The sequence below is a fragment of a genome, unplaced genomic scaffold (assembly GCF_019419815.1).
Source record: "Pyrus x bretschneideri cultivar Hongxiangsu unplaced genomic scaffold, Pyrus_bretschneideri_v1 Contig33, whole genome shotgun sequence".
Lineage (NCBI taxonomy): Eukaryota > Viridiplantae > Streptophyta > Magnoliopsida > Rosales > Rosaceae > Pyrus > Pyrus x bretschneideri.
This window is the reverse complement of record NW_025999646.1, coordinates 213595-231791: the sequence shown is the minus strand read 5'-3', so window position 1 is coordinate 231791 and position 18197 is coordinate 213595. Positions and strand designations below refer to the sequence as shown.

Genomic DNA, 18197 nt, shown 5'->3' with positions numbered 1-18197 from the left:
CAATTTTTCTTTTTAAAGAAAACCATGAATCAATTAGGCGGTGAAATCGTGTAGTGCTGAAAAAAATTTGGGCCATGCAACTACAAACGGGTCAAAATCAAAGTAGAGACTAGAAAGAAAGGAAGAAAGAAAGAAAGAGAGATATAGAGGAATATGGATATATGGCACCAATCCATTTCACTTTTATGGTTCTGATTGAGTTCCATATACAAACAATCTCACTCTTAGCCTCTTACTATTGAATATGAAAGGAGCTGAATAATCATGATCTAGTTAATTAAAAAGAAAATTGAGTTTTTGTTTCTTGGATTGTTTAACCACCTTTAAAAAATCTCCTATTAGTCCACGTGGAATATATGAATTGAGTTAAAACATTCCCGAGAAAACTTATGTGGGACTATTCTTTAGTAACAGTATAGAGTGAATATATATCACAAAACTTAAATATATGTTATCTTTTAACTAGACTTTTTTTACAACTTTATATTGTCATGTGGCAGGAACAGTCTCACCAAACTTTTCTCACATTTCTAACAGTTTGAAATGAAAACCGAAAACCAAAAATGCACCAATGTCATAACATGCTTAAAACCCAATTGAAATCGGTCCTTGCTGAGCATCCTCTTGGAGCATAACTTCACATGTATCAATGATGGAGCTCCCACCAACCCCACCTTTATACAACAAGAACCACCATTACCATCTTCTCTGCTTCTCTCACTCACTCCAGAACATATCTGCAGCTGCAGCAGCATTACACAAATTAAGCTGCTCATGTCTGCCACTTCGTCAGCCCCCTCTCAACTTGTTCGTTTTGTGTTCACGTTTCTCTCTTCCATCCTTTACCTCTCCTCTTGTTCCCTACTCCCCTTTCCATCCGTAACCACCCGCACAACTTAAGCTTCCAGCATATTCGTTTAAAAGCAGATATGTCACAAGCGAACGGCGAAACTACCCGGAAAGCAACAAGGGAAGCTGCAGTGCCAAGTGTCCTTACTATTATTAATAACTCTTTTCTCACAAGATTTTTACCAACCTCAAAAATCTTGTAGCTATCTAGTTAGCGAAAACCCTTTTCTCGAACACAGAAAAAAATGACGTTTTCGTGCACGAAAAACTTCTTCCGGAGGTTCTGTATTGATGAATACCAAATGGACACTGTTGCTCAGAGCAGCTTCTTCTCTACTGATCTTCTGCCTTCCCTTGGAGCCAGAATCAACCAGTCTACTAAGCTCAGGAAATACATTATATCGCCGTATAATCCTCGTTACAGGTGATGATCATCTTGCCTTGCCACACTGCTATTCCAAGGTTAACTGTTAGTAAAACTTCTACAACTCATCAATTCATGCCCCTTATGTGATCCTCATTTTTCAGGGCTTGGGGGATGCTACTTGTTCTTCTAGTCATCTACTCAGCGTGGATTTGCCCATTTGAGTTTGCATTTCTGCCTTACAAGCGGGATGCTCTTTTCGTCATTGACAACATTGTCAACGGCTTCTTTGGCATTGACATCATCCTCACTTTCTTTGTTGCCTATCTCGACAGCCGCTCTTACCTTCTTGTTGACAATCCAAAGCAAATCGCAATGAGGTGCGTAAAAGGCTTCATTCTGGTTCAAAACATCCAACATATATGTTTTGATTTCTGTGCAAGAAATAACCCTTTTTTCTTTCGCACAATACAACCAAACAGGTACTTATCAACCTGGTTTCTTTTCGACGTGTGTTCCACTGCACCATTTCAGTCTATTAGCCTCCTCTTGACAAATCACAGCAGCGAACTTGAGTTTAAAGTACTCAATATGCTCCGCCTCTGGCGCCTCCGACGAGTCAGCTCCCTCTTTGCAAGGTCCATCTTCCTTCACCTTTGTTTTTTGTCCGAACTTTCCAATTGTCATAAAACTATCAGAATACACACACAAACTTACAAACCGATTTGTGCTGACTTCAGACTGGAGAAGGACATCCGATTCAACTACTTCTGGATTCGCTGCACGAAGCTCATTTCTGTAAGTCCCGAAAAACCCCATAAGCGCATCACAATTCTTGTCATTTTTCTCTTCACCAATTCGAACTTGGTTGGCATCAAAACTTCTGTCCTGTCAAATTTCAGGTTACCCTTTTCGCAGTGCACTGCGCAGGATGTTTCAACTATCTGATCGCAGATCGGTATCCTGACCCGAAAAGAACATGGATCGGCGCTGTGTACCCGGATTTCAAACAAGATAGTCTCTGGAATAGATATGTTACTTCAATGTACTGGTCAATCACAACGCTAACCACCACTGGCTATGGAGATCTGCATGCTGAGAACCCTAGAGAGATGATGTTTGATATTTTCTACATGCTCTTCAACTTGGGATTGACATCTTACCTCATTGGAAACATGACAAATCTTGTAGTTCACTGGACCAGCAGAACCAGAATCTTTGTAAGTTTTACTCCTCCTCCTTTCGGCTCTTGGGTTTTTAATACAGCAAATAAATAGATCAGTAGCTTCCGGGGGAGGTTTCTACTTCTGAATGGACCAAAATAAACCCCCAGTCGCAATCAAAGTTTTAGGAAAAGGTCCCCATGGCCATATATTGCCTGCAGAAAGACTTGGAAATGTTTCCTTTGTATCCTCTCTTGCTACCCCACGTTTTGAAAGTGTTTCTTCAAACCCTAACCTAACTCATAAAAAATATTAATTATTAGTAGTTATACGTCCCCAATCTCCATGGGACAAATGTACACCTCTAGTTTTCATATATTACTCAACCCGAAAGAAAAAATCTTGGGTGTCACCGGTGATATACACACATGTGAGTGTCTCACTATCTCTATTCTTTTGAGGGGGATCTAATTCTTTTCCCACTCGTCGGTTATCTATTCATTGAGTGACCTAACTCCCTGAAACTTCTCCACTGCGGTCGGGTGGAACCCAGACGGCTGGTGGATCAATGGTGAGCTGTTAAGGAATGTGAGATACTTGCATGAGCGTATAACCTCAGCGATAAGGCAAAATCTTTCCACACCGAGACAAAACGCTACTAGTTTCTACCCATAATACACCTATATTAATTGTGTTTTCTTTGGTTTTGGTGTTGATAGAGGGACACAGTGAGAGCTGCATCAGAATTTGCAGCAAGAAACGACTTGCCCCCAACGATTCAAGACCAGATGTTGTCACACATATGCCTCAAGTTTAAGACAGAAGGACTGAAACAGCAAGAGACCTTAAATGGTCTCCCGAAAGCCCTTCGTTCCAGCATTGCCCAACATCTCTTCTTCCCCGTCGTTCAAAACATCTACCTCTTTCAAGGAGTTTCTCATGATTTCCTCTTTCAATTGGTAAAATCATCATATTGACTTATAATTATTCTCACTGAGTAACGTTATTCAGATACAAAACGGACCATATTACTGACACTCTCACATATAGAAGTGGGTCTCGATGATAGGGCTCACCTGTATTAGATAGTTTGTCGACAATAGTGTGTCTCAACATTTTATTGTTTATCGGCTTTTTAGTTACAATGGTTATTGAGATTGACATAATTACTTGCTTTGATCCTTGAAATTGAAAATCAATAGAAGTGGTTTCTGAGTTTGTCCATTGTACATTAATTTCATTACGTGAAAAATCTATCAATATCCTTATTAAGTGAAGGGGTTGGTTTGATAGAAATACCCTTGAAAAATGGTCATGAGGTCGTTTACGTGACAATTTAACAAGAATAATTGTCACAAGAATATTACCAGATTTTTCACGAACAAATTTTGATAAAAAGCCTTGTTTATCTCAAGATGCTAAAACCATGTATTCTCTTATTAAGGTTTCAGAAATAGATGCAGAGTATTTTCCACCCAAGGAAGATGTAATTCTGCAAAACGAGGCTCCGACCGATCTTTATATACTGGTTTCCGGTGCGGCGGTGAGCCGGCTTAACTCTTACCTCTTACATAATCTCGTAACATTCTTAAAAATGCTTTCTGACATGGAGTTCAATCGGAAAAATTCATGGTTGCAGGATCTGGTGTCCAGTGTTGATGGGCAAGATCAAGTAAGTCACGCATACATGTGTAAACAGACCCTTCCAAAAACGGGATCCCATTTTGCGGAATGTGAGAGGCCCGTTGACCGGAAATACACTCTCGGGTCGACTGGCTCTGACATCCCGCAAATGCGAACCTGATTCTTACTATTGAACATTTCAATGTGCTCTGTGAAATCGGAGTACATGTAGGAGTTAATATCTGACTTGACATACTCTAAACAGTTTATACGAAAGGCAACTGCGGGGGATACTTTGGGAGAAATCGGAGTATTATGTCATAGGCCACAGCCTTTCACCGTTCGGACAACCGAACTTTCCCAGATACTACGACTCCGCAAAAGTTCACTCATGACCACCATAGAAGCAAATAAGGACGACGAGCAAATTATCATGAACAACATTTTTCTGGTACCGAAACAAAATTGTTTTCATAAAAATGTACATGCAGTCATGCACACCACCCTTCTCTTCCAAAGACTTATATTTTCCGTACTCTACTTTACAGAAACTGAAGGAACAAGAAGGGTTGGGCTGTGAATATCCACATACCGAAGGATGCTGTTCTTGCGCTGGATGTAAAGACAACTCACGTCAAGATCCATCAATGGAGGAAGCAAGGAACGACTTGTTTACAGGTTCAGAGGCTACAAAAAAGAGCGAAATAGGCAGAGCTGATAATTCAACGAGATGTGCAATGGATGTCTGCATGATGGCTGAGGATGGCCAAACAGCTCTTCACACTGCTGTTCATCGGGGACATCTGGAAATGGTCAAAATTTTGGTCGAAGGAGGAGCAAATGTAAACAAACCAGATGCTAGAGGATGGACGCCGAAAGATCTAGCACAACAGCAAGGAAACAAGAGCATAACTGACCTATTACGAAGATATGAGAATAGGAGAACAGATGAACATAGAATAGAGTTTATTGAACCGGAAACATCTGAAATAACCAGGAATTGTAAAGGAAATTCCAAAAGACACGAGGGTGCCCAATTTTCCCACTCTCACCAGAGAAAAGTACCCATTAAGTCCTACCCGAGCAATTCTATCCCTGATAAAGAACGGATGAGATCAATCAACAAGAGAGTAACTATCCACATGCATTTTCAAAATGGAAGTGCATTGGAGAGGCAGCTTGCGAAGTTAATAATCCTACCTGATTCGATGGAAGAGCTTCTCAGAGTGGCTGGTAAGCTTTCTTTTTCTTACCTAAAAAAGCACATTTAGACAAATCTAAATTTAAAGTTCTTATAGGTTAGACAACATTCAACGGATTAAAGCCAAAATTGAATGTTAAAAACATACCTTGAGCAGAATCAAACATATCGTAACAGCATAGTTGGTCTCCCTCTTTATGACATTGCAGGTGAGAAGTTCGAAGGATACAAACCTACAAAAGTCGTTAATGAAGAAAATGCAGAAATAGATGACATAAGTGTTGTCCGAGATGGTGATCACCTGTATCTTCTTCACAACGACTATAATAATATGAATATAACTTGTACCTTTTAGGCAATGTATAATAAGATAGGAACATAAATTTTCGTTCCCCGAAGCCAGTAATGCTACTGGAGAAGTAAAAAAGTGCACTACAGAATATGGCCCTTGATACTTTCGATGGGTAAACCCCATCAGGTAATTAATCAAAATTGTAAAATAGCACGAACTACATATTTCAATCTTCTCATTCTTCTCCAGCTCTTGTATCTTTATCACGTAGAAGAATCACCGATGAGTTGCACAAGAAAAGAAACGAACTAAGCCGCCTCTAAAACTTCAACCAGGGTATTTACTGTCTTCCGGAATCAGATATACTCTATAAACATGCATGAAACACCAGTGAGTCTGAAAAAGCACATTTGCAGCCTGCTACCGTATAATTTGTCCATACAGACTTTCCTTCCTTTGAATCGATGCTTTAATGCAACAAAGTTTTATCCCCTTTTGGCAGTGCCTTCAATTGGAATAGGATGAGCTTCTGTGTTAAAAACAAATTTATCCAATGGAATAACAGAACTATCTCCAAACAGCAAGTACAAGTACTTCAGAGTCTCGCCCAAAAAGAACGTCTCCATCTTGTCTCTTTTATGAGGAGGAACTGAAGTTACATCATCCAAAGAACTGTATCCACCAGTGTCAACCCTTGTATATTTCTCAAATGCTTCGAAAATCTGCCAACCCCATTCACGATATCTGCAATGTTCAAGTATATAAGTGAAAAGTGCTCCAAGAGGGGATATTAACCTATGCGTGTGTTATTTAAGGGGGAATAAAACTCATGGATACATAAGAAAGAAAGTAAAAGCATACTTTGGATCTTCCGTGATCCGGTACAATACAAACATTGATGATTCCACAGTTTCAGGACGCAAGAGATTATGACGATCAGCAGGTTTGATGATTATGTCATTCATATATTGAGAACTCTTGTTACCACCGTCAAGACCTCCTTCAGAAAATTCCTGCTTCAATAAGAGAAATTTTCTAAGTCCCTCCATTGAACACAGAGAGTAGAAAGTTGAAAAGGCTAAAAAACACCCCAAAAAAAAAAAAAAAAAACTGACGTATCTTAATAGCTCAAGTAGATCCAAAACTAACCTCTGTATGGAAGTAAGCAATTTCTGGAGCAAGACCAGTAGAGGTTACTGAATACATTTCAAAGCATGTTTTAGCCAGATCTTCTGCGAGTTTCAAATTTTCCAGGTCCTCAAAGTTAAGCATATTATTTCTCATTGCTTTTTCCTTGGTAAGGCCTTTTGTGGCACCGAGTGCAAGAGTGCCAGGCAAGAAACATACCTGCAAAAGGCAGTACGAAATGTCATATTAAGACCCATTTCCGAAAGAGCAAGGATGATGATCATCATTCAAGTGACAGGTAAGTGCTTTTCCAGGATACACAAAAAGCTAAACATACATGTATGTTGTGGTTGTGCAAAATACTTACAACTAGAAAGAATATAAAGTTAAATATTGACAGTCAGTTTAAATTAATAAGTTAGAAGGTTTCACAAAGCAGGATGACGACAGAATTCACCATCACAATTTTTAGTGGACCGTTTCCTGATAATAATGGGTAATTAATTTATCACTTCTTGTTTCCTAATGTAGAAAACAAAGAGATTGTTATTGAATTTCTTTCTCGTATATAATCCCAACACGAATCCTTAAACACAATAAGCAAATCAATTCATAAAGCTAGATGTCAAAACTATGATTAAGTATATTCAATGCCACCTACACGTCACCGTCCTATGTGGAGCAACATGATGTCCAACTAGTCAAACTTTTCCTTCTCTGACTTAGAACTTAGAGCAAAAATAACGAAGGCTAGTTAACCTATAAGCTATCTAAATGCCAAAGATTTGTAAAGTATAACATACCAGGTGATCCATTTTGGGACTAAAAGAACTATCAGCTCCGAAAGGCAATTCCCCTACAAAAACCAATCCATTTGGGATTGATTTCCGAACAAGAAGGTGTCTGACACCCTTCATTGCTTCCTCGTACATATCATGGAGATACGTAAAATTACTTTCCCGATTTTTCTGAAGCCAAACTTTCAGTAGGTATTCATAGTAGCTGTCACCACGAGATCCCAGTCTTATATTTTCTCCACTAAACTCACCAGTTCTAGGGCTGCAGACAGTATAGACAACATCAACAATTAAATAGATGGTAAATTAATAAACAAAGAGAAAATCAATAAGACATGGGAGACGCTGACTACACATTGTCCAGAAACAGAAGATGAAGAGATAATTTTACTGCTGAAGCTATTACGTCTATGTCAAACATCCAAAACTCCATTTGATGTTGCAGTTATATGTTATATGTAGGCTACATGAAATCAACTAGTTGAGCAATTCTCATAAAGAACAAAGAAGTACACTCTTACATATGTTTCGCTCTTAGATAAGAAATGGGGGATCCTTTTCATATTCTCAGCTCTACATTTATATTTCCATGACCCAACTATATAAATGTTTCAATCAACTTAGATATGCAAAAGATTATCATCATTCGAGAAAAGTATTAATCATTTCTGCGGCGTTAATGACACAGAAAAGCTCTCCTCAGTACAAGGAAAATGTCAACATGACGCTAGACTTATAAACAAGAATTAAGAAATTGAAAAGAATAATGATGCAAGTATTAGAATAATATTCCAGACTTATACCTTATAAATATGGGTACCAGTCCTTCCACCTTAGGTAGAGTCTTTATGTGTTCCAAGACCCTCATAGATTGCACAGTGTACTTTGGATCACCAGAAACTGAACTTAAATAATTAAACTCAAGCTGCAAACTAGACACTTCTGAAGTACTACAACGACCATCAGGAGCTGGATGCGCTGAGGGATCTCGAAGAACAACATCACCAAAGGGAATAGCAGTTGGACTGGAAGTAAAACCAGCTAGTAGACGGTCAGCCAAGTTCTTAGCAGTTTCTAGATAAACAACTGGCTTAGGTCCTTTATGTGTTGAGTCCATCCCATTTTCCACAGAACTCAGATGATATGCGCTCAAAAGACCACCCAAAACACGTATTGTAGTTTCAAATAAATTGACTTGGCTAGTCTGATTAATCTTATTTGAAAGGTGTGTTTCAATCCATAAACCAGCTTCAGAAACAACTTTGTCAGCACCCATTATCATGGCAGTATCAAGGCCATCCACAATAGTTGCACCTAGACCACCTAACCCATCAACCCCCCGCTTGCTCACGGGCATCAACTCATCATAACCCATTGCATACTTTTTATATCCTGACCACGCATGAATAAATGCCTTCTTCACATTTTGTTGCCTAGCTATCCATTTCAAGTCAGAATTTAACTTCCTATGATCAAGACCAGTGTTACCACGACTACCTTTTACGTCAGGCGGCAACTGAGGAGGAAGCCTTGGAGGCTTTCGGAAAATATTTCCAAACCTAATGCCGCCACTCGTAATGTGCTCATACGTACCATTCTTACTACCTTTCACTAATCCATCAGTGGTGGGACTTGTATGTGTGAGCATAAGATACGCTACACCGAATATCATTAGTAAAAGTAGAAACTTTCCCGTACTACAACTCATACAATGATTCTTTACGTTACTGGTGTGCAAGTTTTGAGTTATCACCTGGGAAACAAGAAACAGAAACTTAATTGGTTTAACAGGATAATTAGAAAGCAAAAGAATTTACAACAGAGATATGAAAATTTGAGAAAATAATGGTTTAAATGTGATTATGTTCATAAATTGAGCTATTAAATTCGTCCATAAACAAATTGAAAGTTGAAAAATGAAATTTGAAAACAAGGAGCATCATAAATGTATTAATCTCCAGAATGTAAGAAAATTGAAATTTCAGGTCTATGAAAAGACAATAAATTCAATCAATTTGCAGAACTAATCGCGATCAATCATGAATCGGAGTTGGAGAAAATGGAAGAGAGCTGAGGAATGGAAGACCTTGAAGAAGGAGCGATGGCGGAACTTGGCGTTGTCGTAGTGGACATCTTTCTTGGAGTAAGGTAGAGACTTGGACGACATGATCGATCCGATCGTCGTCGCCGCCGCCTTAAGGTTCCGTTCTCAGTCCTCAGCTCCGCCTCTAATCGGGGGCTGAGAAGCGCCGTGCGGCGGATTGGATCGAAATCCCGCGGGAACCTGATTTCGCGAGAAAATGAGGGAGAACGTTGGATTTCGGTTTTTGGCTCCTTCTCTCTCCAGTTTTTTGCTCACCAGTGTATTTAGAGAGAGAGAGAGAGAGAGAGTTAATTTTGGTCAGTCAATTTGGGTCAATGAGAATGAAATGTATTTGGGTTTTTTTATGGGAACTTTAAATAGGGCTGGAAAAAAAATACCAAAAATCTCAAACCGAACAGAAAAATTCTAAAAATCAAACCGAAAATCTCAAAAATTTCGGTACCCAATACCGAATCGATCTCGAAATTTCAGTACTGGAATCGGTCTCAAGTTTTTGGGATTTCGGTAATCCCGAATTGAACCGAAAAATATATATATTATTTAATTTTTAAATATATATTTAGAATTTTAATAGCTGTCAGATTCTGTTGAGATTTAATCTCAACTGTTAAATATAAATCAAACATAGAATTTCTATTGATTCCTTCAGATTCTTGGAACTTTGTTCCATTGAGAAGCGATGAATGCCTGCCAATTTATGCTGAACATGAAAACATTAGATAATGCAGGAGTATGTTGAGTAGACTTTCCTCTTCTCTATTTCTAAACGTTTTCCACTTAACATCATTTTAGTAGCTTAAGCACAATTGATTGGGTTGAACCAATGAATTTCACACTTTAATGATATTGCATAATGAAATTGAAAGGGCCTTCTTCCCCTTAATTATCAAAATTGAATGTTCTTAATGATGCTTGAAACATAGATTAACAAGGTTGCTGTCTTTCCTGATGTGCAGTGCAGATTTGCAATATATATACATGATTTCCACTGCACAGCCAAGATATGCTGTGCAGATTTGGAATATATACATGATTTTCCATTGCACAACCACATCTAAATTTTGATAAAGCCAAAAAGCCCAAAAATATTTCGGGATTCCCGAAAATTTGGTTTGGGATCGGTCTTAAAATGGAAATCCCGAAAATTTCGGTTTGGGAATTGGGACTAAGGTTTCGGTTTGGTATCCCATAACGAATCACCCCTAACTTTAAAGAAAAGTTACTGGTACTCTTCATTTTAACGAAAAATCACATTTTTACACTAAAAAGTCAATCCTGGTACTATTCACTTTACCCTTTATTTTGTTCTTATCATTAAAACTCAAAGTTTTCAAGCATTTTTCATTCGTTTTCCCTTTTTTTATTCATGTATTATTTGGTCATATGATGTGCGTTATGTCTATTCTATTAATCTATATAATGTGTCTATTGTATTTTAAAAAGGGAACTTTAACGAAAAACTCCTAATACTGTTCATTTTAACAAAAAATCATATTTTTACACTAAAAGTCAATCTTGGTACTATTCACTTTACTATTTATTTTGTCCTTATCGTTAAAACTCAAAGTTTTCAAGCTATTTTCATTAGTTTTTCCTTTTTAAAATGATAGTTAGGAAAATCAATTTTTTTAGAATAAATTTGTAAAATATGTGATGTTTTATCAATCGAAAATAAGCATGTTAATCAACAATTCAATCATCACCAATTACGTCATGTGATTTATAAAATATAATTTAAATATATGGTTTCCCTAGTATTATAAAAAAAAAATAGTATGTCTACTTGTCAAAGAGATGTTTCAGTGTGTAGGGAATGTGGCCTTGTACACCAAGTATAATAATACAATTAGTTGGAATATTTTTTTTTTTAAGTTTCCAACCATTGTATTATACCACTTAGTGCACCAGCCCATGTTTCTCACATACTAAAAAACTTCTCGTCTCTTACACCCTGAACTCGAATTATCTTCTTGGTAGTTTATATTGTTGTTTTGTCAAAGCCAAAAACAGCTAATGAATTGCCAACGAGGGTTGGGTCAATTGGTAAGGTTTATGTCTTGTAAGTCACCCCACTAAAGTTCAAGTCGTGCAAGCGGTTCGTTGATGCGCGTTTGTGTACGTAAATCCATATAAGTAGCAATTGACAGTTTAGTGTCACGCGTAAGTCCTTTTGACTTGAAATTGTGTGTATACTCTGCCACTGATTATGAGAGTAACCAATCTTTCCTAAAACGCAAACCAACTAAAGCTCGCTAATGAATTCAAAATATGGAGTTTTGTAAATGGGAACTAGATCCCCTTCGGACCCTTTGAAACTGAGCTTCCCGACCAATAGATCCAGGGTATTGAAATTTGATCAAACGGTTACAAAAAACGAAAAAATATCTTAAAATGTCTTTTATATATCCCATTACTTGGTTTGACGATCGATCCTTTTATTTATTAGAACGCAGGTGTTGGTTACATATAGTGTAAGCTTTCTTGGGATTTACACACCTCTCAAATTCTCAACCGCAATATCAAATTCCAAATTTCATTTTTCTTCACCATAAGTGCACAAAACCCCAATGCTTCTCAACTCTCGCATGGGTTTTTGTAACACTCAAATCACCTTCAACTGCATGATCTGCACCTTCCTCTTCCTTCTCCTCCTCCTCCTCCGCACACCCTCCTTTTCCGCTCTCTCCTCCTTCAACTCTACCTCCACCTCACCAAAACCCCACGAAATCCAACTTCAGTCCCCACCAGCCGCCGTTCCCACCGCCCCCACCCCCCAATACCGAGTGTTCTACATCAAGAACACGCCGCCGTTTGAACTGGACAAGCAAGAACAGATCAAGAAGCACAGAAGGATGCGGCACAAGAAGAACAGGAATAAGAAGAGAAAGAAGACGACGACCAAGAAAGACTTCAAAACGCGGCCGTTCTCGGTGATGCTGCCGAAGGGTTTCATTCCGCCTTCCGGTTCGTCGCCTTGCCAGAATGCGTACCCCAACTCCGTCGCTTTCTTCTGCGACCTCGCTCCCACTTCTGCAAAACCCTAAACTACCCGCGCGCTGTTTCAGTTTGTTCCGCGCACGTACGTGCCAGGTGATGATGAAACAAATGACGGAGATCGATGGAGCGGCGTACTAACTACTACGTACTTTTTCTTTCATCTTCTGTTAGTTTTCTACTTTTATATGAATTTCTTGGTGAATTTTGTTTCGGATCTTTCACCCGCCTTTTTGCTTGAAGCGCTAGGGTTTGCAGATTCTGGTGGCGCATGATCAATTGTAAACACTTTTTTGTTAGCCGTGTAATAAACCATATATAATAACAGAAGTTACAGCATTGATATATATTGATATATGTCAAGAAAATTATCAGAAAATACGTGTTTATGTCATTTCGAGGGTAAAACACACATTTGGTAATTAGAGTTAGGGTGGAAAACAATTTTCATCACTTTGATTCCAAATTTCTCAATTTCAATTTCTGTAGTCAGGTGCGTTAACAAATTAAGTTAATTGGCAAGTTCTACCAATTTTCTTGTTGTGTATTGAAACTTTAGAACTTTTCCCAAAAAAAGAATCCATAGTGTACTCAACTTTCTCCCCTTAATAATTAATAATTAATTGTGTTGTGCATCTTGAGACATAAGGTAGCTGAGATGTCTGTTACCTTTTGAGATATATATACAGATGTGGGCATGTTTGATTTCTCCTAGATTATACAGCAAGTCCATGCGGTGCTGGTGCTTTGTGAGTGAGTGTGAGAATTTAAGCCGCGGGAAAATAGGAAGAGGGCATGTGAATGTGCATCGTATGAGCCTATGAGGGGGCGCATTTCTCCCCATACAAAAAAGGGTTGTTGAAGTTTTCGTAACGTGTACTCCATGCATGGAATGGTACGGGCTCTCTTTCTTTTGCAATATGTCAATGTTCCTGCGTGCAAATCTATACGTATATAGGATACAAAATTCCCTTATTTTTTGGTTCACATGTTGGCCTTGTCTCCTTCTACTTTTTTGTGTGCTTGAATTGAAAATAGTTTTAGAGTTAGGAAGTAGACTGAAGGTTTACTTAATTTACATGGGATTTTATCGGTTGTGCTAAATTTATCCCTCTTAGTCTCCACAAAATAACAGGATTGAAACAGATAAGTTTCATTCGTCTTCTAATCCCTTATAACCCTCGCAAAATGAATAATTATTCACCTATCACATGTTTATTTATCTGGAATGAGTATTAAAAGTATTCAGTCACGTGCTTTCAATGCGCTTACTATACACATGGGTATTGAAATTATTATGACTCATGTATTAACTCATGAAATCAAAAGCATGTGAATCACACAATGATGGTTAGGGAAAAGTTAAATGCTTTTGTGAGTCTTTCCGATCTCCCGATAAGGTGAGCTTACGTTTGGATGACCTAGTCCGACGGCCTAACCTGGCTAAAAAATATGATCCAATCCAATAATAAGTCAAGCTCAAGGCCAACAAAAGCCCAGACCAAGTCCCTCCAATCTCAAGAGATCATTTTTGCGCACCACTATTTAGTTGTGATGTCTACTCATCACCCTATTTATCATCGTTAGATAAGTTTGAATTTTGAGATTCATGTAGTGAATAAAAACAAATCTTAAAATTCAAACTCATATAATGCTAATAAATAGGATGGTAAACATATACCACGTAAACGGTGGTGAGCAAAAATCCACTCCAATCTCAAATAGTGTAACTACCAAAGTACCAACGGTCCAAAACCAGCCAAAAGTGAAGGGAAGGAGGGTCTTCAGACAACCCCTCAATTCATCTTCAACCCAACCAAAAAAATGTCAGTGAGAACTTCCATCAAACACCTGCAGTGCCACCAGTCCCCAGTCCCCAGTCCTCAAAGCCCTGACTCGCTCTCTCTCATGGTCGCTCTCCACCCCGCCGCCGTCGCCCAAGCCACCGCCATCAAAGCTAGACCAGCAAGACCCGTACTCGCTCCTCAAGCAAGACCCAATCGAAATCTGTTCTTCTCTGTGGGTCAAGTCATTCTCTTCCCCGCCCACCGTCGCCTTCCCCAACCTCACCGGCTTCCTCTCCAAATTTGATCTCTGGGTAATGGCCTACCAGCGCTCCTGCGCCCACGTGACCGGCACGTTCCCGCCCCGCAGCGCCATCCACTCCCACGTCCTCCATGACCTCCTCTCCCTCCGAAACGCCGTTGTTCGGGGGAGTTTCTCCTGGAACAAGAAGACCCAGCAGTACATTCGAAGCCCCAATGACAAACCCAGCAAAGAGATGGTACCTAAGCGTAAACTCCAGGCTATGCTCGAGGCCGACGAGCCCTGCTTCCAAGACCGGGTCGTTCAGGAGGTCCTTTTGATGATATTGGAGCCTGTTTTCGAGGCCCGGTTTTCACCAAAGTCCCACGCTTTTCGACCGGGAAGGAATGCCCACACAGTTATTCGGACCATCCGGAGCAACTTCGCCGGGTACTTGTGGGTTCTGAAAGGAGATATCAGTGAGATTTTTGACAATGTGGATAGGAATTGCGTAATGGGGTGCTTAGAGCAGGCCGTGAGGGACCGAAAAATATTGGGTTTGATCCAATCGCCTGTCGGAGCACCGAATCGAAAAAGGAGTGATGGTAATGAGGAATGGCGGAAGAACAGAAAGAAGAAGAAAGTGGCTAAGAAGAAGAAGACGATTTTGAACGACAAGGAGCCGAAGCCGGACCCGTATTGGCTGATAGCGTTTTTCAATTTTGCACCTGAAGAGGCTGCTAAGGTACCTTCTTATGGACATTGTGAAATTTTGAGTCCTTTACTTGCTAATGTTTGTCTTAATGAATTGGATCAGGTTATAGAAGATAAAATAGTTGAGTTTTTAAGGCCATATAGTCTCGATTCTATTTGGAAAACTTTGATAAACGATGGTTGTCATAACCCGTCTTGGCCCGAGTTTGTTCTTTCTTGTGGGAATGAGAAAACTAGAAAAATGGATTGTATTTGATACGGGGGATATTTCTTGATTGGTATTCGAGGGCCCAGAGAGGATGCAATGGATATTCGTAAGCAAATAATCGAGTTTTGTGAGAGAAGATTTGGGATAAGGTTGGATAACTCCAAGGTGGAGATTGAGCACATAACTAGGGGAATTCAGTTCTTAGACCATATAATTTCCCGCAGGGTTATACACCCCACGCTTAGGTACACAGCCACTGGAGGCAATGTTGTGAGCCAAAAAGGTGTAGCGACTCTGCTTTCGGTTACTGCTAGCTTACAACAACGTATTCGCCAATTCAGGCGGCTTGAGTTTGTTAAGGGCGATAAAGATCCTGAGCCACTGCCCTGCACTCCAATGCTTTACTCTGGTCAAGCTCATACCAATTCCCAGATGAATAAGTTGTTAGAGACCATGGTTGATTGGTACAAGTATGCTGATAATCGCAAGAAAGTTGTTGGGTTTTGTGCCTATGTTATATGTAGCTCTTTGGCTAAACTGTACGCTGCAAGGTATAGACTAAAATCACGGGCCAAGGTGAATGGAATAGTTTCATGCGATCTCAGTCGTCCACTGAGGGAGAGCAGCAACAATCTGCACCCGAGTATTCTGATCTATTGAGGGTGGGACTTGTTGATCCAATCGAAGGTGTTCGGTTCTCTCACATGTCTCTGATTCCATCTTGTGATTACTCCCCTTTTCCTAGAAATTGGGTACCCGCTCATGAGCAGCTCTTACGTGACTACATCAGACATGAAGGCCCAAAATTCTTTTGTGCCTTGCATAGATCGATTAAACGAGATGGTTTAATTTTGCCTTAAGATGAGATATCTGAAATTCTGTGGGATTTCAAAACCCTTGGGGTTCGGAACTATAAGCTTAGGGAAGAAAGAGAAACAAGAAAAGATTGTGCCTCATGATTCATTCTATTAGAGAATGGAAAATGAAACTTGATCGAGAGTTGAACGGGGTAGGGCACCTGCTTGGAATGCTTATAGTGTCTGTTTCATGAATGGATGTCAACTTTCCAATTCTTTCTGAGTCAAGCTGCTTTTAAATTGTTGCTGGACTGCTTGGAATGCTTATAGTGTCCGTTTCATGAAGGGATGTCAACTTTCCGATATTATACTTCTTTCTGAGTCAAGCTGCTTTCAATTGTTGCTGGACCGAAGGACTATGCACGATTGAAGGTGAAAAAAGCAGGAAAGGACCAGATTTCAGCACAAATGTCAGAAGTGATGATATGGATTATGGACCAAGTTTCCTTCAATGATTTTCCTTAGTGTGGTTTGCTTAGCAAGAAATCATTTCCACAATAAAATTTAGTTCTCTGATCCAAGCCACCAGTAATTGAGGACTCGAGTGAAGTTTATTGAGATGCTTCTGCGGATTCGTTGTTGAATTTAATGTTGAAGTAAGATTTACAGTTTGAACAAATGGATCGAGAAAGGAGGATTTATCAACTGTTCCTGCCAGAAGTCTGCGTACATCTGATATGCATTGTAAATTGATGCTATTTTTCTTGTAAGAGCCGACACCAGGGTTTTGTTCTTTCGTCCTTCACAAAGTATAAGGAATTGATTCATCAAGACGAACTTATTGGGTGAGGAGCAATATATAATCCAGTACAAGCTGATAACACCAGACTTTATTATATGTACGTTAAAACTTAAGACTTTCCTGAAGACCTAAGTAGTAAAAGCAAAGACTTCAGTGCTTGTCTTTCGGATCACCCTCAGTTATCATCTTTGTCCTTAAATGCCGAAGCTGGGCATGTCCCGCTCAGGCCATTGGTTTCCTTAGCGGTCCAACCCTTGAGCTGCTTAATCCCACCTTTCTCAACCACCATTGTGAGCTCAGCATTGTAAAAGATGGTCTTGCCAGTGGCCTTCAATTTGTGCTCACTCTTTCTTCTTTTGCTTCAGCCACACAAAGCCTGAGGGCCGGTGGTAGCCTATCTCATTGATGTCTGCTCTAAAGAGGTCTTTGGGCAAAGCGAGTTCCTCCAGCAGCTCACGGAGCTTTTGCTTGCACAGAGATTCACCGTGGTAAATCTCAACGTTGTTTCAATGACTTTCGATTAGTGTCGAAGAATGGAATTGTTTGGGAAGGATCAAGAGCTGGTGGTGGGAGGAAATTAAGTGCAGGATTGGATTTATAATTTATGCAAAGCTGTGGCTGCAAATTGCTTGCCACTGAAGTAACAGAAACCTAACTCTAAATGTAGCTTGCTACTTTCTTGAAAAGTGGTTATTACTATGATTTTGTTATTTTAAACTTAAAATCAGTGCTCTGAATGAGAAATTTTTCAATGTGACAGGAAAACGACTTGGTACACCAAGTGACATAATACAAGTAGTTAGAAACTGGAAAAAAAAAAAAAATCTCCAACCAATTGTACTATGACACTTGGTGTACAAGCCCGTATTCCCGACATACTAAAAAATCTCTCCTAAATGACGACCATTCTATACCCTAAAATCGAAAGTTGAAGAAAACTAAGTAGATGTTAAGAAAATCTTATCTAATTATGACTTTATACACGATATTAAGACTCAATCAAGTGAAATCAGCTCAAACTTCAAAGTGGGTGGAGGCTTTTGAATTTCAGAAGCATAAATTTTCACAAAGAATTTCTCATCGAACGCATCCTTAAACAAATTCATTTGATCAACTAATACCAAACAAAACATGTA

At 39.3% G+C, this 18197-nt stretch overlaps 4 protein-coding genes across 4 annotated transcripts; 3 read left to right on the top strand and 1 right to left on the bottom strand.

Annotated features, from left to right (window-relative positions):
• The first annotated feature begins 446 nt into the window (after window positions 1-446).
• Window positions 447-5740, top strand: LOC103951275 (potassium channel KAT1). The gene is made up of 11 exons (XM_009362609.3): window positions 447-1273; window positions 1378-1593; window positions 1696-1851; window positions 1954-2011; window positions 2116-2433; window positions 3096-3335; window positions 3821-3919; window positions 4016-4048; window positions 4265-4450; window positions 4548-5232; window positions 5410-5740. Exons 1-11 carry the CDS (start codon window positions 1095-1097, stop codon window positions 5553-5555), a joined length of 2316 nt encoding a protein of 771 aa, XP_009360884.2. The 5' UTR covers window positions 447-1094; the 3' UTR covers window positions 5556-5740.
• On the bottom strand, window positions 5346-9810 carry LOC103951272 (mannosyl-oligosaccharide 1,2-alpha-mannosidase MNS3). The gene is made up of 7 exons (XM_009362608.3): window positions 9504-9810; window positions 8221-9170; window positions 7424-7679; window positions 6642-6839; window positions 6354-6505; window positions 5549-6236; window positions 5346-5433 (listed from the first exon to the last, which is right to left on the bottom strand). Exons 1-6 carry the CDS (start codon window positions 9582-9584, stop codon window positions 5978-5980), a joined length of 1896 nt encoding a protein of 631 aa, XP_009360883.2. The 5' UTR covers window positions 9585-9810; the 3' UTR covers window positions 5346-5433; window positions 5549-5977.
• A 2218-nt stretch (window positions 9811-12028) lies between these two features.
• On the top strand, window positions 12029-12816 carry LOC103951342. The gene has a single exon (XM_009362693.3). The coding sequence runs from the start codon at window positions 12089-12091 to the stop codon at window positions 12563-12565; it is 477 nt and encodes a 158-aa protein (XP_009360968.2). The 5' UTR covers window positions 12029-12088; the 3' UTR covers window positions 12566-12816.
• Window positions 12817-14234: 1418 nt separating this feature from the next.
• Window positions 14235-17763, top strand: LOC103951343 (nuclear intron maturase 1, mitochondrial). The gene is given in 3 exon segments (XM_009362694.3): window positions 14235-14384; window positions 14386-16093; window positions 16096-17763. Coding segments are annotated over 3 exon segments (2079 nt in total). The 5' UTR covers window positions 14235-14339; the 3' UTR covers window positions 16422-17763.
• Window positions 17764-18197: the final 434 nt, after the last annotated feature.

What these genes read in the sequence shown, in the direction of transcription:
- LOC103951275 (XM_009362609.3), top strand. Translation starts at nt 1,095, where the DNA reads ATGACGTTTTCGTGCACGAAAAACTTCTTCCGGAGGTTCTGTATTGAT. An exon ending in GTCAGCTCCCTCTTTGCAAG is followed by an intron (nt 1,852 to 1,953) that starts GTCCATCTTCCT and finishes TGCTGACTTCAG; the next exon opens with ACTGGAGAAGGACATCCGAT. An exon ending in GTGTTGATGGGCAAGATCAA is followed by an intron (nt 4,049 to 4,264) that starts GTAAGTCACGCA and finishes TACTCTAAACAG; the next exon opens with TTTATACGAAAGGCAACTGC.
- LOC103951272 (XM_009362608.3), bottom strand. Translation starts at nt 9,584, where the DNA reads ATGTCGTCCAAGTCTCTACCTTACTCCAAGAAAGATGTCCACTACGAC. An exon ending in CTGGTACCCATATTTATAAG is followed by an intron (nt 7,680 to 8,220) that starts GTATAAGTCTGG and finishes TACTGTCTGCAG; the next exon opens with CCCTAGAACTGGTGAGTTTA. An exon ending in GTCCCAAAATGGATCACCTG is followed by an intron (nt 6,840 to 7,423) that starts GTATGTTATACT and finishes TGCCTTTTGCAG; the next exon opens with GTATGTTTCTTGCCTGGCAC.
- LOC103951342 (XM_009362693.3), top strand. Translation starts at nt 12,089, where the DNA reads ATGCTTCTCAACTCTCGCATGGGTTTTTGTAACACTCAAATCACCTTC.